We start from the raw sequence: 17,950 nt of genomic DNA, 5'->3' as shown, positions 1-17,950 counted from the left end.
CCTGTACCTTGCTCCCTGTTGCTCTTGCTAGAACCTGGCACAGGGTCCTACATGGGCTCAGTAGAGAGGAAAGGAAAAACTAATTTCAGAAAAACTAAGTTCAGAACCATCCATTTCTCCTTTCTGTTCCTCCCTAAAGCCTCCAAGACCACAGATCTATCACACAACTCATCTAATTCTGTTGGCAAAGATGAAAAACAGGGTCAGGACAAGTTAGGTTGCTACAGAGCCATACACATCAACTACTCATTCTCATTACCTGAAAAAGCACTTAGGATACATTTGAAACCTATTTCCCCCTTCTATCTGTAAGCTTCCATCTCCTTAATACACCTGAAGCCAAGTTTATCACCTAATTCAGGTAACTAGACCCAGCATACCCAAAGCTAGCCTGGAAGGTCCTCAAATCTTTGTTCCAGAATTGCTTTCAGTTTTTTAAAACACTTGGGAATCTAAAGCAAATCTAGGGCATATATTGCCAATTCCCTCACAAGAATTCAAATCAGCAGCTTCAAATGTCTAGAGCACTCTGTGCTAAGTATTGGAATACATGCAGTCTTTGCTTTGGAGTCAAGGCATGAGAAAATGGTCCTGTAGTCCTAACAGACATGGTACCAGTAGTTTGAAAAGGGATTAGCTTTAAGCTGGAATGTCAACAGGCTGGACAGAAAAAGTATAGAACACAACCAAGCAGAAGTTAAGCATTGGAAGGCTTTATGGCTAGAAAGTAGTTCTGTAACATAGCTGGCAAAGTTTAGGTTCAGGCCACTGACTAAAGTGAGGGCCAGGGTAGATGCAGTGAAAATGGTCAGGACTCAAGCTCAGGTGAGGTGAAGCTGGGATCCCAGCAATGACTGAGCTCAAGGTAGGCATGAAATTTGGGCTTTCACTGCGACTTGATTTGGCAATGACGAATATCAGGGCAGTATGGGGTAGGAGGTAAGAGCAGAGGTGAAATTTCTGGCCATTGTAATTTGAAGCATGAGAACATGGGGCACTGTGAATGGGGACATGTCAACGAAGTCAGCAGTAAGGGAAGAAAGAGACTATGGTTTCAGTTGCCTGTGCTTTTGACACCTGGTCACAAAAAATATGTCAGTGGAGTAATCTTGAGGTCTGACTAAAGGTTTACATGGGACTACAGAAGCCAAGGGTAGGCTGGCTACAGCTGGCTCCAGTTAGTGTTGAGCTCCACAGGTGAGACAAGTCAACTGAGTTCACCCCTCAGGACAGAACCACAGAATAGGTTGGCAGGCCTCCTATTTACTCCCTGGAAATATTTTGCCCTATTTCCTGTCTTTAGATATTTTTCTTTAGGTATGTGTTTTTTTCTCACTACTAACAGCTGTCCACCACCACCCCCACCACACACACAGCATGTTAACTTTTTACTTAGGAAGTTGAGAGGATAGTCATAGAACCCAGCATCCTGCCAGAGATCTAGAAATGTTTGGGCTAAGTCTGTTTTGCCAGGTCGATTTCTGATTATACCAATTAAGCAACAAAATTCATAGAGGCCCTGAAGGCAGCCAAAATGAGAAGGGAGAGGGTTACCCAGAGTGCAGGCAAGTTTGACCTAACACCTGAGGCCTACCACATAGCACCTAAGGATGTTTTAAGAACTCGGTTTTTCTTTATTAAAAAAAATCTACAAAAGACCCCCAGGGCTGCCACTTGGAGAAGACTAAGAAAGGTAGGGGAGGGTAGGCCAGGTAGCCTACAGGAACTAGTGAGCAACAACCCAGGTGAGCCACGGGAGAGGCCGAGGGAAGGCTTGCTTCTGCAGACTTTTTAACAGTCCAGGGAGGAAGTCAAGGAACATTGAACACTCCATAGTTTTAAAAGTAGAATCAACAGACTATTCCGGGCAGGATAGTAGGGGGGGGAGCCAAAGGCTACCCCCCAAGCCCCCCTTTCCCCTTTCCTCCCCAACTTCCCCTCTTTCCTCCCCAACCTCCCCAACTTCCCCCACTTTCCCTTTCCTCCCCCCTTTCCGCCCCCCCTTTCCTCCCCCCCCCTTTCCTCCCCAGGTTTTCTAGCTTGTTTCAAGTAGCTTTTCAGGTAGCCTGCCACAGGTGTCTCACAGCTCTTCATTTTCCCTCCTCGCCCCCTCCCATGGTCCTGAACCCTTCCAGCTTTTTAGACGTTTTTCCCCCCCCACGCCGCCCCCCCAATTTTCTTAGCACCTACATTGCTTTTGCTTCTTGGTTACTTTTTCCCAGAAAAGTTTTGAGGAAGACAGAAGACCTTGCCCTCAGCAAACCCTATTTCTAAAAGACTTTTGAAGGAAGGAAAGCTGGGGGGGGGTACTTGTTTGGCTTCGGGGTCGTCCACGGGGCGGAAAGCCTGCGTCCCCCTGGAAGGCTCGAGGAGAGCAGGCCGCGGGAACCCTGGCGGGAAGGAGGTCCACGGAGGAGGGGGGGTGCTCCTGTAGCGTCAGAGCCTCCCGCACCCCCAGAGCGTCAGCGGGAAAACCGACACCGCCGGCACAGAGACCGAGCAGGGCGAACGCGACCCGGGAGGCGCCGCCGAACTCTGCGAGCTGCGCGCGCCTTTTGACGGTCCGCGGCGCCGCGTCACTTCCGGGGCGGGCCCCGGGCGGGGGCGGGGCGGCGGCCGCGCAGGCTCGCGGGGCCGCAGCCGCGGAGCCCAGCGCTTGACTATATATGGTCAAAGCTGGGGGGCGAGCCGCGCCGGGACCGCGCTTCCGGGTTTCGGGCGTCCGCAGCGGCAGCGCGCAGGGCAGGCGCGAGCCGGCCTCGCAGCCCGGCTTCGGACCGCCCCCTCCGCGCCCGGCACGCCCGGCGCCGCCTTCCGCGCTGTCCCCGGGCTCGGCCTCGGCCAGGACTGTTGGAGCGCGGCCGGTGCCCCGGCTCTCGGCGAGCGCGGCGCGGTAACAAGTGGGCGAGGATGCCGTACGAGATCAGTGAGTGGCCCGGGCGGGCGCGGCGGCCGGGGGCGGCCGGGGTCCGCGCGGGGGAGGGCGCGGCCGGCCCGGGTCCGCCCGGGCGCCCACCTTCCCCCCCGCCCCAGGCGGGGGTCGCCCGAAGTGGGCGCCGCGGGCCGGGCCGGCGGAGCCCCGGCGCGTCGAGGGGCCTGACGGAGGCCGGGGGAGGGGGACGCGGAGCAGGAAGTGGCGGCCGGCCCGGCGCTCCTGGAAAGTGGCGGCCGCCCCTCCCACCGGAGGCAACAGGTGACCGGCCCGCGGCGGGCCCGGGGCCCCGCCGCCGCCGAGCCTCACGTGCGCCCCGCCTTGTGTCTCCGCAGAGAAGGTGTTCGCCAGCCTCCCCCAGGTGGAGAGGGGCGTCTCCAAAATCCTCGGCGGGGACCCGAAGGGCAACAATTTCCTGTACACCAATGGCAAGTGCGTCATCCTGAGGAACATCGACGTGAGTACCCCCCCCATGCCCACGGGGCCTCGTGCTGCCTGCCTGTGCATGCCGCGGGAGAGGGCAGGATTTCCCTCCCGTCCCCCCGCCCCCCCCATGGGCTGAGCGGCCTGGGGAAGGTGAGGGAACCCCCCCCATACACATACACACACCCCACACCACACCCCCTACAGCCGCCACCTGGCAGTGATGAGATGGTCTCATCGTCCAGGCTTTCTTTTTTTTTATTCTGGGGAAACTGAGACTTGAGTTAGTTCCACGTCTCTGGGTTTGAGGGGCCAGACAGACCCGGCCAGTTGGCTACTTGATCTTGGGGTGAGAAGTGACTTTGGGTTTCTTCTGAGACCACATTTCTCTGGGGTAAAAATAAAAAAAGGAAGATGGTGAGGTGATGACCCTCCTCCACTTCCCCTGACCAAGTGAATGAGTCGGTTGTCCTCAAGGCCCGCCATGCCTGGCATCCACGGAACACTGGGGAAACACTTCAGGCTCAGTCATATTGGTGCCCGAGATTTCCCTGTATGCCAGAGCAGAGCCAGTACGAACACACCCAACACTCTGGACTCTAGCCTGATCTGCCGCTGTGGATCTGTGCCTCAGAGCAAAAACAGGAACCAGTTTATTCCTATGAATCATTCTCTGCAGGCTTTCTGTACCCGGCTGAAGCTTCCAGCACCAGCACCTGGGAAATCCTTGCCAGGTTCTTGTTATTCTCCTATAATTATTGAAATGACCCAGCTTGATTGTCAATACCCTTTCCCCTTACCAGGTGGTGCTTGTTTTTCTTCGCAAGGATACGGGTTGGGTAGTAGCTGCTGGTGGTGGCTTCTGTGTTGTGCTTGGTAAGGGGCTGGTATTCACATTCCTCACAGGGATGCCAGCTTTGGCTCCAGTCTGCATCCAGAAGCATATATGGGTTGAGATTGTGGCTCATAGGTACACATTCCGTCCTGGGATCCTCACAGCTGGCTAAGAGCACACAGGAGTGTTACCTTTTCTGTAAAATGAGAGATCCCTCCCTGGTTTGTGGTTTTGCTAGCTCTATTCCTGTGTCTAGGTAAGCCAGCTATTGCTGAAAGAAAAGGACTCCTGATAGTTTCTGCCCTGCCAGGGATTGACTGCTGGGCCCCTCACTTGAGGGGGGGAGGCAGGTGCAAACTTGCCTTGAAGATATTAACAACTTGCTAGTCACAAGGTTTCCTGGAAAGTGCATCCAGCTTCCTATGACTGGGAAGCCATCACTAAGGGCCTACACAGTGGAGTGAGGACCTGGCAGTATGATATGTGGTTTTGCCCTGACAAAATCTCCTGCCTTTGCACTCTCCATTTGCTTCCAGCTGGGGGCACTGCATGGAGTACTTGCTCTGTCTGGTATGATGCCAGCTTCTCCCTTCCATCTACAGTGGCCTGATACTCCCAGAGGAGTCCTGCTCAGTAAGGTGAAAGGGGCCGATTTCACCACCAGAGACATGCATCCCTTTGCAGAAAATGCTTCCTGACTTATGGAGCTCGATCAGCACTTGTTTGAGCTCTCTATTCTTTGCCCTCTCTGGAATTTAAAACCCTACTGTCCTGAACATGCATCTTCCTGCCCCAGACAGCATGGGGTGCTTTCAGAATGTTCTTTCCTATGCTGGATAGTCAGATAATCTTTTGATTGATGGGCCACTGGTCCTCAAGCAAAATTGGTAAGATTTTATCAGAGAGAAAGGTGAATTCCTGTGAACATTCAGGTATCTGGTTAGAATATGGGGTCAGGAAGAGAGAAAAGCGGCAAGGGCCCCATCATAGAGGGGCAAAATGTCTGTTGGTATCTTACACCCTATATACATCATTCCAGAATTGGAATTTTCTTGTAACTTGCTGCTAAAATGTTGCCTTCTGACTCGGTTAGCTACCATACCCATTTGGTTATGCTGACCACAAGCAACTCTGACAGATTATTACTGTTCCTACCCTATCCCCTCCAGCCCTGAAAAAAAAAAAAAAAAAAAACAGTCAATGACTCCCTCTTTCCACCCATGGTTTATGCTTTCCTATCAGGAAAGCTTCTCTTCAGGCGGGGAGACAGTCACTCTTTGACTTTTCCCCTCTGTACCCTCGATCAGTGAAAGCCAGGGTCCTTTACATTATGGTTTCAGCCCAGCTCTCCTCTGTCAGACCCAGGCACACATGCCTCCCTGATTCTCCAACCTGACATCGCCCTCCTGGGACCTGCTATCTCCTTACATAGATATTCTTTCTTCAATGTCCACAAGGCTTGCTCCTTTTCTTCAGATAACCACCTTATTAGAAGGGTTTCTGCTAAAAGCCTAGCCTTTTCTGTTGCATAGTGCTAACTGAATGTGAAACAAGCTGACATGGAGGCTGCTGCCATTTCTGAATGTGCACTGGTGTCTGCCTTTCCTTCCTAGCTAGATATTGGTTAGCTCCATTAAAGCAAGCTTCTCCCCAGCCTGGCATGTGGCAACTGTTTGAGCCATGGACCTGAATGCCACAAAGGTTTTACTGCCTAAGGAAAGAAGATGTAGATTGCATAAAATGTAGATTCTTTCATGTAGCCCCCGCTAGCCTGGCATTCATGATCCTTCTGCCTTTGTTGAGTTTGGGGGATTATAGGCCTGTAACACTATGCCCAGCTTTCCTGCATCTAAATTTACATTACCCACCATTTAAACTTACTAAAGTATACTCTTGCAACTTCCTTTTGGGAGATACCTGTATCAGTTGTTTTTCTGACTTATAAGTTGTTTCATGAGAAAAGCAATTTCTCAAGCTCATAGCAGTGGGATGTTTCTTAGTTCTTTCACTCAATACATCCCACATCCCATTGCTTCTCTAAAAGAGGAAATTCTCTACAGGGATAAAGCATGTAATAGAGGCCAATTGCAAACTAATCCAGGAGAAAGCTCCAGAAGTAAGGCTATGTGTGGTAAGAAAGTATGTACCTTTCTTCAAGGAAGTTAACCTGGGGCAGAGTTCCTGCATGCAAGACTTTTTACCTGTCCTAGATCATAGAGCCAAAACTTACATTTGGAAACCTTAGGTCTATAAAATGAAATTAAACTTCAGGTTTTATATATATATATACACACACAAATACATATTTGTCAGCTGTGGTGTTTGAACTTGGCCTAGGTGCTGTCCCTGAGCTTTTTAACTCAAGCCTAGTTCTCTACCACTTTGAGCCACGGCACCACTTCTGGTTTCCTGGTGGTTAATTGGAGATATGAGTCTCGTGAACTTTCCTGCCTGGGCTAGTCTGAATCAGATCTCAGCCTCCTGAGTAGCTAGAATTATAGGCATGAGTCACCAACACCCTCTAGGGAATAAAATACAGCTGTTAAACATTGCTGTATATATCCAAGTGTATATTTGGATTTGGCCAGACGCTTCCAGCCTCAAGTACAAGTATCCTCTTTATGTTCATGGACATGGGTTGAGGACTGAATAAGACCCTTTGTCTAGCCACATAGTCCAGGGTGGCCAGCAGCCACAGGTTCAGAGGCCTGCCACATGGAGTTTACTGTCATGGTGATATAAACTGCACAACAGAGGCTGGTAGTGTACTAGATGAACTGGACCAACAAGAGCCCATACCCTTCAGCCTGACCACAATCCATGTGAGGGAAAGGCGGGGGTGGGGGGGAGGGACGGGTATAGGGGCCAGGGACTGGGGGGCTAGGGGGTCAAAGAAGGAGCAGTGGGACCAGTAAGGTGAAGCCAGGGTAGTAGCTGAGGCCTTGGGGATGAGACGTGAGTGTGTGGTGCAGGCAGCTCTGCAGGACCCTGGCCTTGTCTCCCCCGGCCACTGGTAGGTAGACAAGAGCGTAGGTTAACCCTACAGAACAGAAAGTTTGGTGTGAAGCTAAGGTTTGAGTCCAGAAAGCCAATTAGGAAACTGCTTGGAGATTAATGCATCTCATCAGTTGGTACAGCCATCTCTTGGTTCTTGATGTATCCAGCACCCATCCATTAAGCCAGGATCTTCTGGGCTATGCCCATAAGCCACAGGTCCAAGACAAGAGGTCAATCATTGCTGCTGGGGGGAGAGGAGTTGCCCTCCCCCCTTAAAACTCCCTGCTGGGTACTGACCATGTTTGAAGATGTGTTGCCAATATCTAATGGAGAGAAGCCAGAGATGTGGCATAGGACCATCCAGAGACAGAATTAACCAGCCCAAATGCCACTAGTGCTGGCTTTGAGAATCCCAGTAAATAACCTTGCTCATTGGGTTGAGTACTTCCAAGAATATCCTGGGTTGGGGGCGGGGCGGGGGGGGGGGGGGAACAAGGGAGAACCATATGTCCTGCAAAAGAGAAGGGTGGCACATTTAGATACCACTAGACCATGTAGAGTGGTATTTTGATCTGCATACAACAGACCGTGGTCTTAGGGGATGAGTAGCTCTCCCAGGACGTGGCAGATGTGATGAAAGTCCAGACAGGGAACAGCACGAGACTGGGGTCTTCTCAGCCCCTCTGGACTTCCTGCAGGCTTAGATGTGCTTCTTCCTTCCCCAGTCAGGAGAGAAGAGGGTTATCTGCCATCTGTGAGGTAAAGAGAAAAGGCTGGAGCTTGGGGCAGGTAAAGTAGAAATGGTCCTGCTTCTGCACACCAAGAGTACACACCTAGAGTTCACGGGGTTTGGGATGGGTCCTGCTTTGTGTGAGTCACAACAGGCATCCACTGCTGGGCCCCCAGGGAAAGCTGTGGGTGGCTATGAAGCAGTAGCCCTGGCCTCTTGAGTTTAGCCTGCAGTGTAAGTGCTGCTCTCTGGGAGGTAGTCCAAGATCAGCCCCAGTCACCAGTGAACAGAGGACCTTGCGTGCTGTGCACTGGCCCAGACATCCCAGAATCTGCCTTCTCTAGCACCAGTGTACTCAGAAAAGCAGGGTCCTGTCCAGGTGGACAGTGGGGAGTTCTTCTCTGGGACTAGGGGACCCTCTGCACAGGATTCCCCGCCTGCAGCACTGTATTGGCTGCCAAAATGTTTGGTTTCGAGGCCTCCCACCTTCTAGCATGTTCCAATGTATTCACCCAAGGCTAGGAGCTGAGATGAGAGCCTGAACTGTCATAGGTAGCCTAGGATCTGACCTCACCTTGAAGAGTAGAGAACGTGGGTCCTGCAGGGGCATTTGCACCCTGCCCTGGGTGGCTTGGTTGTGTCACTCCTTCCGGAAGCCTTTCTGCAGCTTAGTCTCCTCTCGGGCAGGACATACAGTGAGGGTTATGTGGAATGTGTGTTTCGCTCTCCCATGTGACAGGGCTCCCAGAAGAGAGCACTGGTTCCTGGGCAAGACAGGGTGGCAGGGTGTCCTGTAAACCATGGCTGTGTGGTGGGACATGGAGGAATTGGTTTAGTGATGGTGGCTGTGCCCAGAAGGGACAGGAAGAACCGGATTGCAAAGGCGGTGGGTGGAAAGATGGAAGATTGGGCGGCCCGAGGGGAGGGAGCCAGGGCTTCCTGCTTTCAGCCTGGAGACCTGTGTCCCCAGCCGGAGCTGGACCTGCCTGCAGCAGCACAGGAAGGAAGGGGGGGAGGGGAGCAGCACCCGGCACAGATCACCCTGCGGCTGTTTTGAATGGGGGAATGAGGCTGGAGGCCCTTCCCACAGCTGTAACCACCCTGGTGCTCCTGAAATTGGTTCCTTCCGGTCTTCTCTCCTCATTCCAGACCTGCTTCCCTGAGATTGTGAGGGAGAAGGCCAGGGAGAGGGGCCGCAGGGGATGTGACATCAGCAGGCCTGGTGATGAAGCTCTCTGACAGCCCAGGGCTCCGCCGGGACAGGCAGGCTTAGTGCGTGTAGCGGCTCCCACCGCATCTTGAGTCGAGTAGGGAGAACCAGGGCTCCACCGGGATAGGCAGGCTTCTCTGGCTTCTGGTGCGTGTAGCGGCTCCCACCGCGTCTGAGTCGAGTAGGGAGGAGCTGCTGCGCTGACTCAGATGTAAGTCATTATCTGTAATTTGGAGTCTCTCACCCCATGGCTGACCCAGTTGTATTTAGAATACAAACGAGAGTGAGAGAGAGTGAGTATGTATGTGTGATTCATCCAGCCCAGCACAGGATTTGCCCTTCTGAGCTTTACACACCCTGCTTACAGATCCCTGACCATTTAGGGGAAGGAATTTTAGGGACAGAATTTCCTCCCGGGGCCCAGCCTTGTCATTCCCTATCCTGGGATCACTTCTGCAGACTTGCTTGCCCCTGGGAAGGCAGTGTGGCCTGGGAGGCGGTCACCGTGCTTTACAGTGAGTCCAGTGGGGGGGGGGGGGGTCCCATGGTACAGCAGCACAGGGCCCTCAGCCAGCTTCTAGGCCGCACTTGCTGTGTGGCTGCATCTACCTGGTGGTGTGTGAGGGAACCTGATCCACCATGTCAGAGCCTCTTGGTGAAGAGTGGGTTGACTTCAGTGGGTGTGGCTTAGAAACAGCTACATAGCTTGGATTTATCTTGTCTCATAACCATAGGCACAGTTACGGTAATATTCCCATCATTCCAAAAGGCCTCTTGGCCTCGGTAGGCATGCTGTTCTGCCCAGCCCACAACAGCTGCTGATCTTCGTGGCTGAAGTCCCCTTCTCTAGAACTTCTTAAAGGAGTCACACAGTGTGTTCTTTCCTATGCCTTTGCATAATGAGCACAGAGCCTTTGAGATTCACTCTAGTTGCCTGTTTATAGTTTGTTGTTGTTGCTGAGCAGGTTGGGCTGAGTAGGTGGACCACACTTAACCCAATTTCTCTGTTCCCATGGTTGATGCCCTCCATCCTGCCAGGTTAGGCCCAGCTTGGGGCTATCCTGGATTCAGGCCTTCCTGCAGACCCTTGCTTTCCTGCGTTTGGGAGGTACCAGGCAATGGGATCCTTTTATAATACCTCTGTCCACCTTTTAAATAACTGCTGATTGTTTCCAGCTCTCACTGTTTTACATTTGTACCAGCGTCCGCCATCCTTGACCAACACTAGTGGTATCAGTCTTTCTGTGATTCTCAGCCATTATACTTTTGATTGACATTTTCCATAAAGCTAAATGATGTTGAATGCCTGTTCAATGGGTTATTTGTCATTTTGTAATGTCTATTTTGGATATTCCATCTTTCTAATTTCATTAGCAGTTTTTTTTTCAAGATAGATAATGTGTGAATCACATGTGATAGATAATGCTGTGTTAATTCTTAGAGATGAAAGACTAGAAATGTTTTCCTTCCCAAAACCATTTATTGAGCACTTTGCTGGCTGAAGAGATGAGGTCACGGAACTAGGAGGTGAACGAGAATTTGAGGGACTGCGCTGGGTGCTGTGACTGCCTGAGAAACACAGTAAATAGCCCCTTTGAATGGTCCTGGGAGGCTTCAGTGAGCTGGCAGATAGATCTGAGGAGTGAAGACAGGATGGTTGAGGGAGCAGTGTACACAGACAGGTTACACAGGCCATGCCACAAGCTAGCTAACAATATTGGCTGGTCTCGGTCTGTGGAATGGCAGCTAGGGGTCCTCTGAGATTTCCTGGTGGTTCAGAGGGAGCTGGAAGGGGCTGCAAGCAGCCTGAGCAGGTTGGGGTTCTAGAAAGCTGAACAGCCCTCCCACACACCCCTGCTGTGTCCTAACCCTGAGTCTGAAAGATGCCTCTTTACCCAAAAGCCTTGGTTTATGAAGCTGACAGCAGGAGCACCAGAATAGATGGCCACATCTTTATTTCTTCCCAAAAGAACGCTTGACTGTGGAGACCATTGAGAGTGGGGGCAGCACAGGGGGAGAGATCCACTTTTAGAAAATGTCACGCCCAGTCCTCATTGCTGAGGACTGAGGATGATCCTAGTTCCAAAGGCAGGCTCCATTCTTGCCACAAAGCAAGCCTTTGATCTATGCATTTTTTTCAAAGAAGGCCCCCAGCCCCATGCCTGCTCTGCGAGCCTCTGGGAACTGATGGGATCAGACACAGGGGGGAGGGGGGGTGTCATGAGAGACTCAGTGCTGCACAGGGGAGCCAGCACCAGAGGAGACACAGCTGACAGGTTTCCACACATAGGAGGAAAGGAATTTCACAGGCTTCCTTCCTTAGGTCAGTCTTTTGGTTCCTCTGACAGCTTACTAAAGTATTGGTGTGCGTCTTTTCCCCGCTTCTGTGGATCAGGGAGGGGCACCATGTGGCTGCCTGATTCCTCCTATTTACTGTATGCTCTTTTCCCTGCAGAACCCAGCCATTGCGGACATCTACACAGAGCATGCCCATCAGGTGGTGGTGGCCAAGTATGCGCCCAGTGGATTCTACATTGCATCTGGAGGTACCTATGTGAGCCCAGGATGCGTGTGCTGTGGGCCCAGAGGGCATCAGGGCCGGGCTAGCCTGGGCTCTGCTACCTTAGAAAGATGTGATTAGTTAGGAGCAAGGAGGATTCAGATAATGATCTTTAATTGGGGCTGACAAGGAAAATAGAAGCCACCAGAATGCCTCATTGCAGGCCTAGCCTTTATTCTGGAAAGTACACTTTTCATTTTACGTGTTCTAGAAGACTCTAACTTGCAGGTCAGCAAGAATACCCCTGTGAGGCTAGCCAAAGTCTCTAGTGGCTTTACCCTGATGGGGGTTTTGTGTGTTTGTGTGCATGTGTGCAAGCACGCTGTGTTTTGTGTCATCCTTACTTTGCTGCTCCTTTCCCAGCCAGCTGGCATTGTATGTGAGGCCTGGCCTTTGCCCTCCAGCCTGGGCTTTCTGTGTGGCTCAGTGGGAAGCTGGGGCCAGGGAGGGGGGGTCCTACACAGCTGTAGGGGTTTTATTCACTCAGCTCTGGGAGGTAGAGTTTAGCCGTTCACAGTTGAGAAAAAGAAGCATAGGCGGTAGATTGGTATACCGTGCATCTCATTCATTTGTTCACTTATTCATTCACACACTCAAAAAGTATCTGTGGCCTGCCTTAGTCCTATCCAGGCCCAGGGAAGATGGTGTGGATGGGCTGATGTGATCTCAGCATCTCCAGAGAAAAACTGAAACTGAATACTGAGAGAATTGCCTAGCAGGAGGAAGGGCATCTTTATCTCCGTGTCCCCATCTCTGTCTGCACCAGGACCTGCTCCCTGGGGCTGTATGTCTGGGAAGTAGTGGGCTCACCCCAGGCTCAAAAGAGCTCCCCCCTCACTAGCTATGCAGCCAGTTTCCTTTCCTGTAAACCAAGGCTCCCTGCCAACCCCCTCACAGGGATGGGGGAGGGAGCAATGATGTGGTGTATGTACAGTGCCCAGCAGGACTTTGCACCAAATGACCCAGCTTTAGTCATTGAAACTGGACACAAGGGAGAGAAGAGCCCTGTGCTAGTTCATCCAGGACAATGGGTACACTGCGACACAAGTGCTGACCGTGATTATACTCAGGGTGTGACAGGAGTCCGGCACAGAGTAGGCAGTTAGTGGTGATTGTGCTTCGGTTTGCTCCAACTGCATGTGTAAAACTCACTCATATTCCATCATTTATTTTAGTCCTTTGATAGTGTTTGCTTCTTTTTTTTTTTTTTTTGTTGGTCATGGGGCTTGAACTCTGGGCCTGGGCGCTGTCCCTCAGCTCTTCAGCTCAAGGTGAGCGCTCTACCACTTGAGCTACAGCGCCACTTCCGGTTTTCTAGTGGTTTATTGGAGATAGGAGTCTCACGGTCTTTCCTGCCCGGGCTGGCTTTGAACCGCTATTCTCAGATCTCAGCCTCCAGAGTAGCTAGGATTACAGGCGTGAGCCACCGGCACCCAGCAGTGTTTGCTTCTTTGGCCCTGCTTACCAACGAAATTTTGTCTCTGTATTTAGGACTCAAGATTTCGTCCAGTGTGTGTTTCTAAACTGTGCCCATCACTCTGAGAAATACCTTCTCAGAAGAGGCTGGCTGGCAAGGGCATCCCTAGCTTGGCACCGCTCCTTGCCTCACCAGCCGGCAGAGGCCTGGCCCCAGGGGACTGTGATCAGGACAGAAGTCCATGGCCTTCAGATCTAATGCATAAGGCTGATGCTGGTCTATAAATGACCGTCAATGTAATGTTTCCTCTTAAAAGCACCCTAATTCAAGAGCTCCTGGGTAGAGATCACATTTTCACATTTCTGTTCAATTTCTTTGAGTAGAGCAAAGTGATTGCTAAGGATTACAATGAAACATTGCTCTGGAGATGATGGCCCCGGGCTAAATGTAATGTGGGAGGAGGGGAGGCGGGGAGGGGAGGCTTGTGACTGTGCTGGCCCCTGGAAGCCCTCCACTGAGGTCCACCCCTCCGCAGGGCTCTGTAGGTGATGTGACCCACAGCCACTGAAGTACAGAACCTTCTGGGTAGGAGGTGTTCAGTCTCAGTGTGCACACTTGTGGGAGGTTGGCAGTGGCCTCAGTTCAGAGATCATTCCCAGGGCATCTCATTTCCCTTTCAGCAGTATTGGTCTTGGGCTGTCTTGATGCTCATCTACCCCCCCCCCCCCCCCGCCCCCACCTCAGTCCTTCGGGCCCATGGCAGTCACTCCTAGATGGCTGGGGCACATCAGGCGCTCAGCGGTAGACCCGACTCCTGATTTGGCTGCACAGCCAGCGTAGGCTAAATGGGAAGTTACCTGGGCTAATGTGACACAGCAGTATGGGTGTAAGCTGGGGTCTCCCCCCCCTGCTTCGCTCTGTGGTATTTGCTGAGCATTTGTGTGTGGGGATGAAGACACCGGGAACGGCTCCTTCCATGTGGTAGTAGACCAGAGCTTTCCAGGAGAGAACTCTACCCCTTATCACTATCCCTGCACTGCAGAATTTTTCTTCAGCTGCTATGTCTCAACCAACAGATCGTTGAAGGTGTCTTTGTCTGCTTCCCCTCTGTGGGATAGGGGCTAGGCCTCCCATGAAGCTTGGCACCCAGTGGGAAGGCCTGGGGTTAGTGTTGGCAGCCTCCACAGGACTTCCCTGATCAGGGTGCTTGGTGCTGGTCCCCAGGCCTCGGTACCTTTCCTGTCCCACCTTCTAAAAAAAACAACTGAGTGGGCCCAATAGGGGAAACTGATGGTCTGTCTAGTAGGGGGGACAGTTAAAAGCAACCAGAAGCCAGTCTACGAATGGAGGTGGAAATAACGCAGTAACAGTGGGCCAGTGAGCCCAAGGAGCTGGAAAAGCTGCACCCCCTCCGTTTGTAGAAGGGACTTTAACTGACATGGGTTGTCTGGAACACACCTTGGCAGCATGTCAGACCATCTTCCTGGACTTTACCAAGAGTTGATGGGGACCCTTCCCCACCTAGGGGAAATAGGTGTCTTCTCTGGGGTCCCCTCCAGCCAGGCTAAGCATGGGAGCAGCCCTTTTGTGCCCTGCTATGTCTTGTCACGCCGAGAGGGGTCTGGTAGCAGGCACAGGACTAGCCTGCGACTTTGCACACGTGACCCCTCCTGAAGCTCGATGTAGCTGCCTCTCTGCACTGCCTCCACCTCTACCCTCTCTTGGTCTTGTTTTGCTCTAACCAGAAAAACTAAAGCTACTTCTTTTCTTTCTTATTTTCTGGTTGGTCTTGGGGCCTTGAGGGGCTTGAACTCTGGGTCTGCACACTGTCGTCTTCAGCTCAAGGCGTCTTCAGCTCTACCACTTGAGACATAGTGCCACTTCTGGTTTTCTGGTGGTTTATTGGAGATGAGAGTCTCATGGACTTTCCTGCCTGGGCTGGCTTTGAACTTCAATCCTTAGATCTCAGCCTCCTGAGTTGCTAGGATTAGAGGCGTGAGCCACTGGCGCCTGGCTTGAAAGGTACTTTTGACTGCAACCAGGTAGTAGCTTTGTCCACCGCTGTGTGAGGTGGCCCAGAGTCCTCTGGAGAAGCTCCATGGTTTGCTTAGGGAGGGCGCAGCTTGGAGTCCTTAGGAGCCAGGAGAAAGTACTCCCTATTCCTCCCACAGGCACAGCTTGTTTGGCAGAGGTGTATCAGGGCCGTACTTGCTGGCAGGATCCAGGAGGAGGCCCCGGCTCTGCCTTTACAGTTGGTTGGCAGTGTTCCAGTGAGAACAGAAAAGGACTGCCATGTTCTGTTACTGTTCCTCCTTCCCAACACCCACCTCATCGTCTCCTAGGAGCAGCTCACTCGGCCCTGGCTTGTGTGCAGGGAAGCATGTGTGATGAGCAAGGCTCAGGGCTCTGTGGGACCTGGGTCTGTAGGGTGCAGGTGTCTGCTTCTCCAGAGACGGCTCCTGGAGGGAGGGCTTGGTGCCACTGGCACACCCCACAAATGAAGGGCTCTATCTGGAGAGTTAAAGAGTCCCACATACCATGTGAGTGTCCTGAGAGTCATAAAGCAAAACTGCTTTGTAGCATGTTGGGACTTGGCCAGCACTTCTCCTCGGGCTTTTCCAGTGCCTGTCCAGGGTTTGCTGGTGTGCAAGAGAAATGCAGGGCCCCATAGCAGTTCTGGGGGAAGCAGCTTGATTTAAAACTGGCTGAGAATCGTATACCTGGACCTACCCTCCAGGAGGCCAGGGAAACCAAGCCACTGCTAAGTGGTTAGTGACCACACTGCCCTGGCCCAACTAAGAAATGCAGCGTTTCTTACATTGTTGTGTTGTATCCCGTAGATATCTCTGGGAAGCTGAGGATCTGGGATACCACTCAGAAGGAGCACCTTTTAAAATACGAGTATCAGCCTTTTGCCGGGAAGATCAAGGACATTGCCTGGACTGAGGACAGTAAAAGGATTGCCGTGGTTGGGGAAGGAAGGGAAAAGTGAGTCACCTCAGTCCCTTCTTGTCCTGGCTCTGGACTGGGGGGCATCACACCTATTACCTGTGCCAGATGTGTGACTAGCTGGAGCCACGGGTCCATTCACAGCTGGCTGGGCCACACATAAAGTGCCACTTCACAGTGAGGCACTTACGTTTCCTTACGACATCCTGAGTCTCTCCCCTGGATTTCCCGATGTCATGCCCATGTCCCAGGCATGAGGAATGGGACAGGAGAAGCGAATGTACCTCTTTTTAGGAGTACCCTGTAAGCATGCCCCAGGAGCCAGACACTTGTTCATCCTAGCTGGACCCATCTTTCAAGGTCCCCTGAGCTCAGCAAAGAGGCAAAGGAATACTGAGCAGTCAGCATGGATGATAGCTGTCCTCTGGGGCCGATGACCGTCAGGGTCACCACTGTGAGAACAGAGTTCCTGCCACAGCTGCCCCTAAGCACTTGAACTTGACAGTGTATCTGTTACTCAGAGACTCTTACTAGCTTGTGTTCTGTTGGGTATTGACTCTTGTGTGGCTTATCAAATCCTCACTGTTGATTTTAATTCCTTTTGTTCCAGTAACTGGAACAGCAGGGTTTCATTGAGTGTCAGCTGAGAGCAAGGTAGCTCCTTGCCAGTAGTGACAGCAACTGGCTCCTAGTCCCTCCCTGCAGAACAGTAGGGAAGTGATGAAGGCATAAAGAAACTCCCCTAGTAGCAACTTCCTGGGGCATCTTCACATGGGAGGCCCTCTGGCAGTGGCCTCATAGACGTGGACTTCTAGTTCCTTCCCAAAGGCACTTGAGTTACTCCTACATGTTCATGGATTCCTTTGACACAAACCTTAGAACTCCAGCATCACACACTTTCAGACCTGTTTGTTTATCCTGATTCAGGGCTATACTGACACCAGGCCTAGTCTTAGCACTCCTGGCAGCTTGGCCATCACCTTCTTAATCTAGGACTGATGACCTTTCTCCTTAATTTCTCTCTGGATAAAGGTTTGGAGCTGTCTTCCTGTGGGACAGTGGCTCTTCGGTAGGCGAGATCACAGGACACAACAAAGTCATCAACAGTGTGGACATCAAGCAGAGCAGACCATACCGGCTGGCCACGGGCAGCGATGATAACTGTGCTGCGTTCTTTGAGGGGCCCCCCTTCAAATTCAAGTTTACAATTGGCGTAAGTGTACTCGACTCCTCTTGTGGTTTTCAACTGATGCTTGCAACCAGAGTGTACTTGGGTGGAAGATCTGTCAGAAAGGAGAGCCCGGGATACTGGCAGCCAGCCGCTTCCTTGCTGGGTTATCCTCAGATCTGAATCACCAAATGGGAGAAGCAGGCTTGCATGATATCAGGATCAGTGTCAGCTGCCTCCCCTGGAGAGGAAAAGCAGACTGCCTACAGAGTGGCTTGTGACTGGAGGAAGCAGAAACACTCAGTTTGAAGAAGTCATGCCCAAGTGTCCTGTTAGTGTATTGAGGCTTTGGTATAAACAGCATATTTCGGTGTTCTCATTTTGCATGCGCCTTAACTTGGCCAAGCACTGGCTTTTTTAGCCTTACACTTCCCATTCAGTGTAGAGTGGTGGTATGTAGTGGACATTGATAATCCAAGAATCTCAACTGTGGCTGTGCAAAGCTGCCCTGAGGTCCAGAGCAGCATTCTGCTCATCCAGCTGTCTTGCAGCCTTCCAGTCTGGGTGTGGGCTGGTCTGTAGGAGTGAGGGCAAAGGGGGTAGAGGGCTCAGCATGGCCCTGGAGTTCTGTGCTTGTCCTGGCTTTACCTTTTGGCTATTCATATTACATACACCCAATGGAGAAAACAGTATGAGTGCTGATGGAAAAGAAAAATAGGTGGGATTATG

At 51.9% G+C, this 17,950-nt stretch overlaps 1 protein-coding gene across 1 annotated transcript in view; it reads left to right on the top strand.

The window, feature by feature from the left end:
* The first annotated feature begins 2,795 nt into the window (after window positions 1–2,795).
* Wdr1 (WD repeat domain 1) overlaps window positions 2,796–17,950 on the top strand; it is a 32,067-nt gene continuing 16,912 nt past the window's right edge. Inside the window, exons 1-5 of the mRNA XM_042670270.1 lie at window positions 2,796–2,926; window positions 3,268–3,389; window positions 11,583–11,673; window positions 15,945–16,092; window positions 17,086–17,266. Coding sequence (XP_042526204.1) covers window positions 2,911–2,926; window positions 3,268–3,389; window positions 11,583–11,673; window positions 15,945–16,092; window positions 17,086–17,266 — 558 coding nt within the window. The 5' untranslated portion in view covers window positions 2,796–2,910. The remainder of the gene's footprint in view (window positions 2,927–3,267; window positions 3,390–11,582; window positions 11,674–15,944; window positions 16,093–17,085; window positions 17,267–17,950) is intronic.

Source organism: Dipodomys spectabilis, unplaced genomic scaffold (genome assembly GCF_019054845.1).
Source record: "Dipodomys spectabilis isolate Male_0828 unplaced genomic scaffold, ASM1905484v1 ptg000532l, whole genome shotgun sequence".
NCBI lineage: Eukaryota > Metazoa > Chordata > Mammalia > Rodentia > Heteromyidae > Dipodomys > Dipodomys spectabilis.
This window is presented reverse-complemented; position numbering and strand designations above follow the sequence as displayed.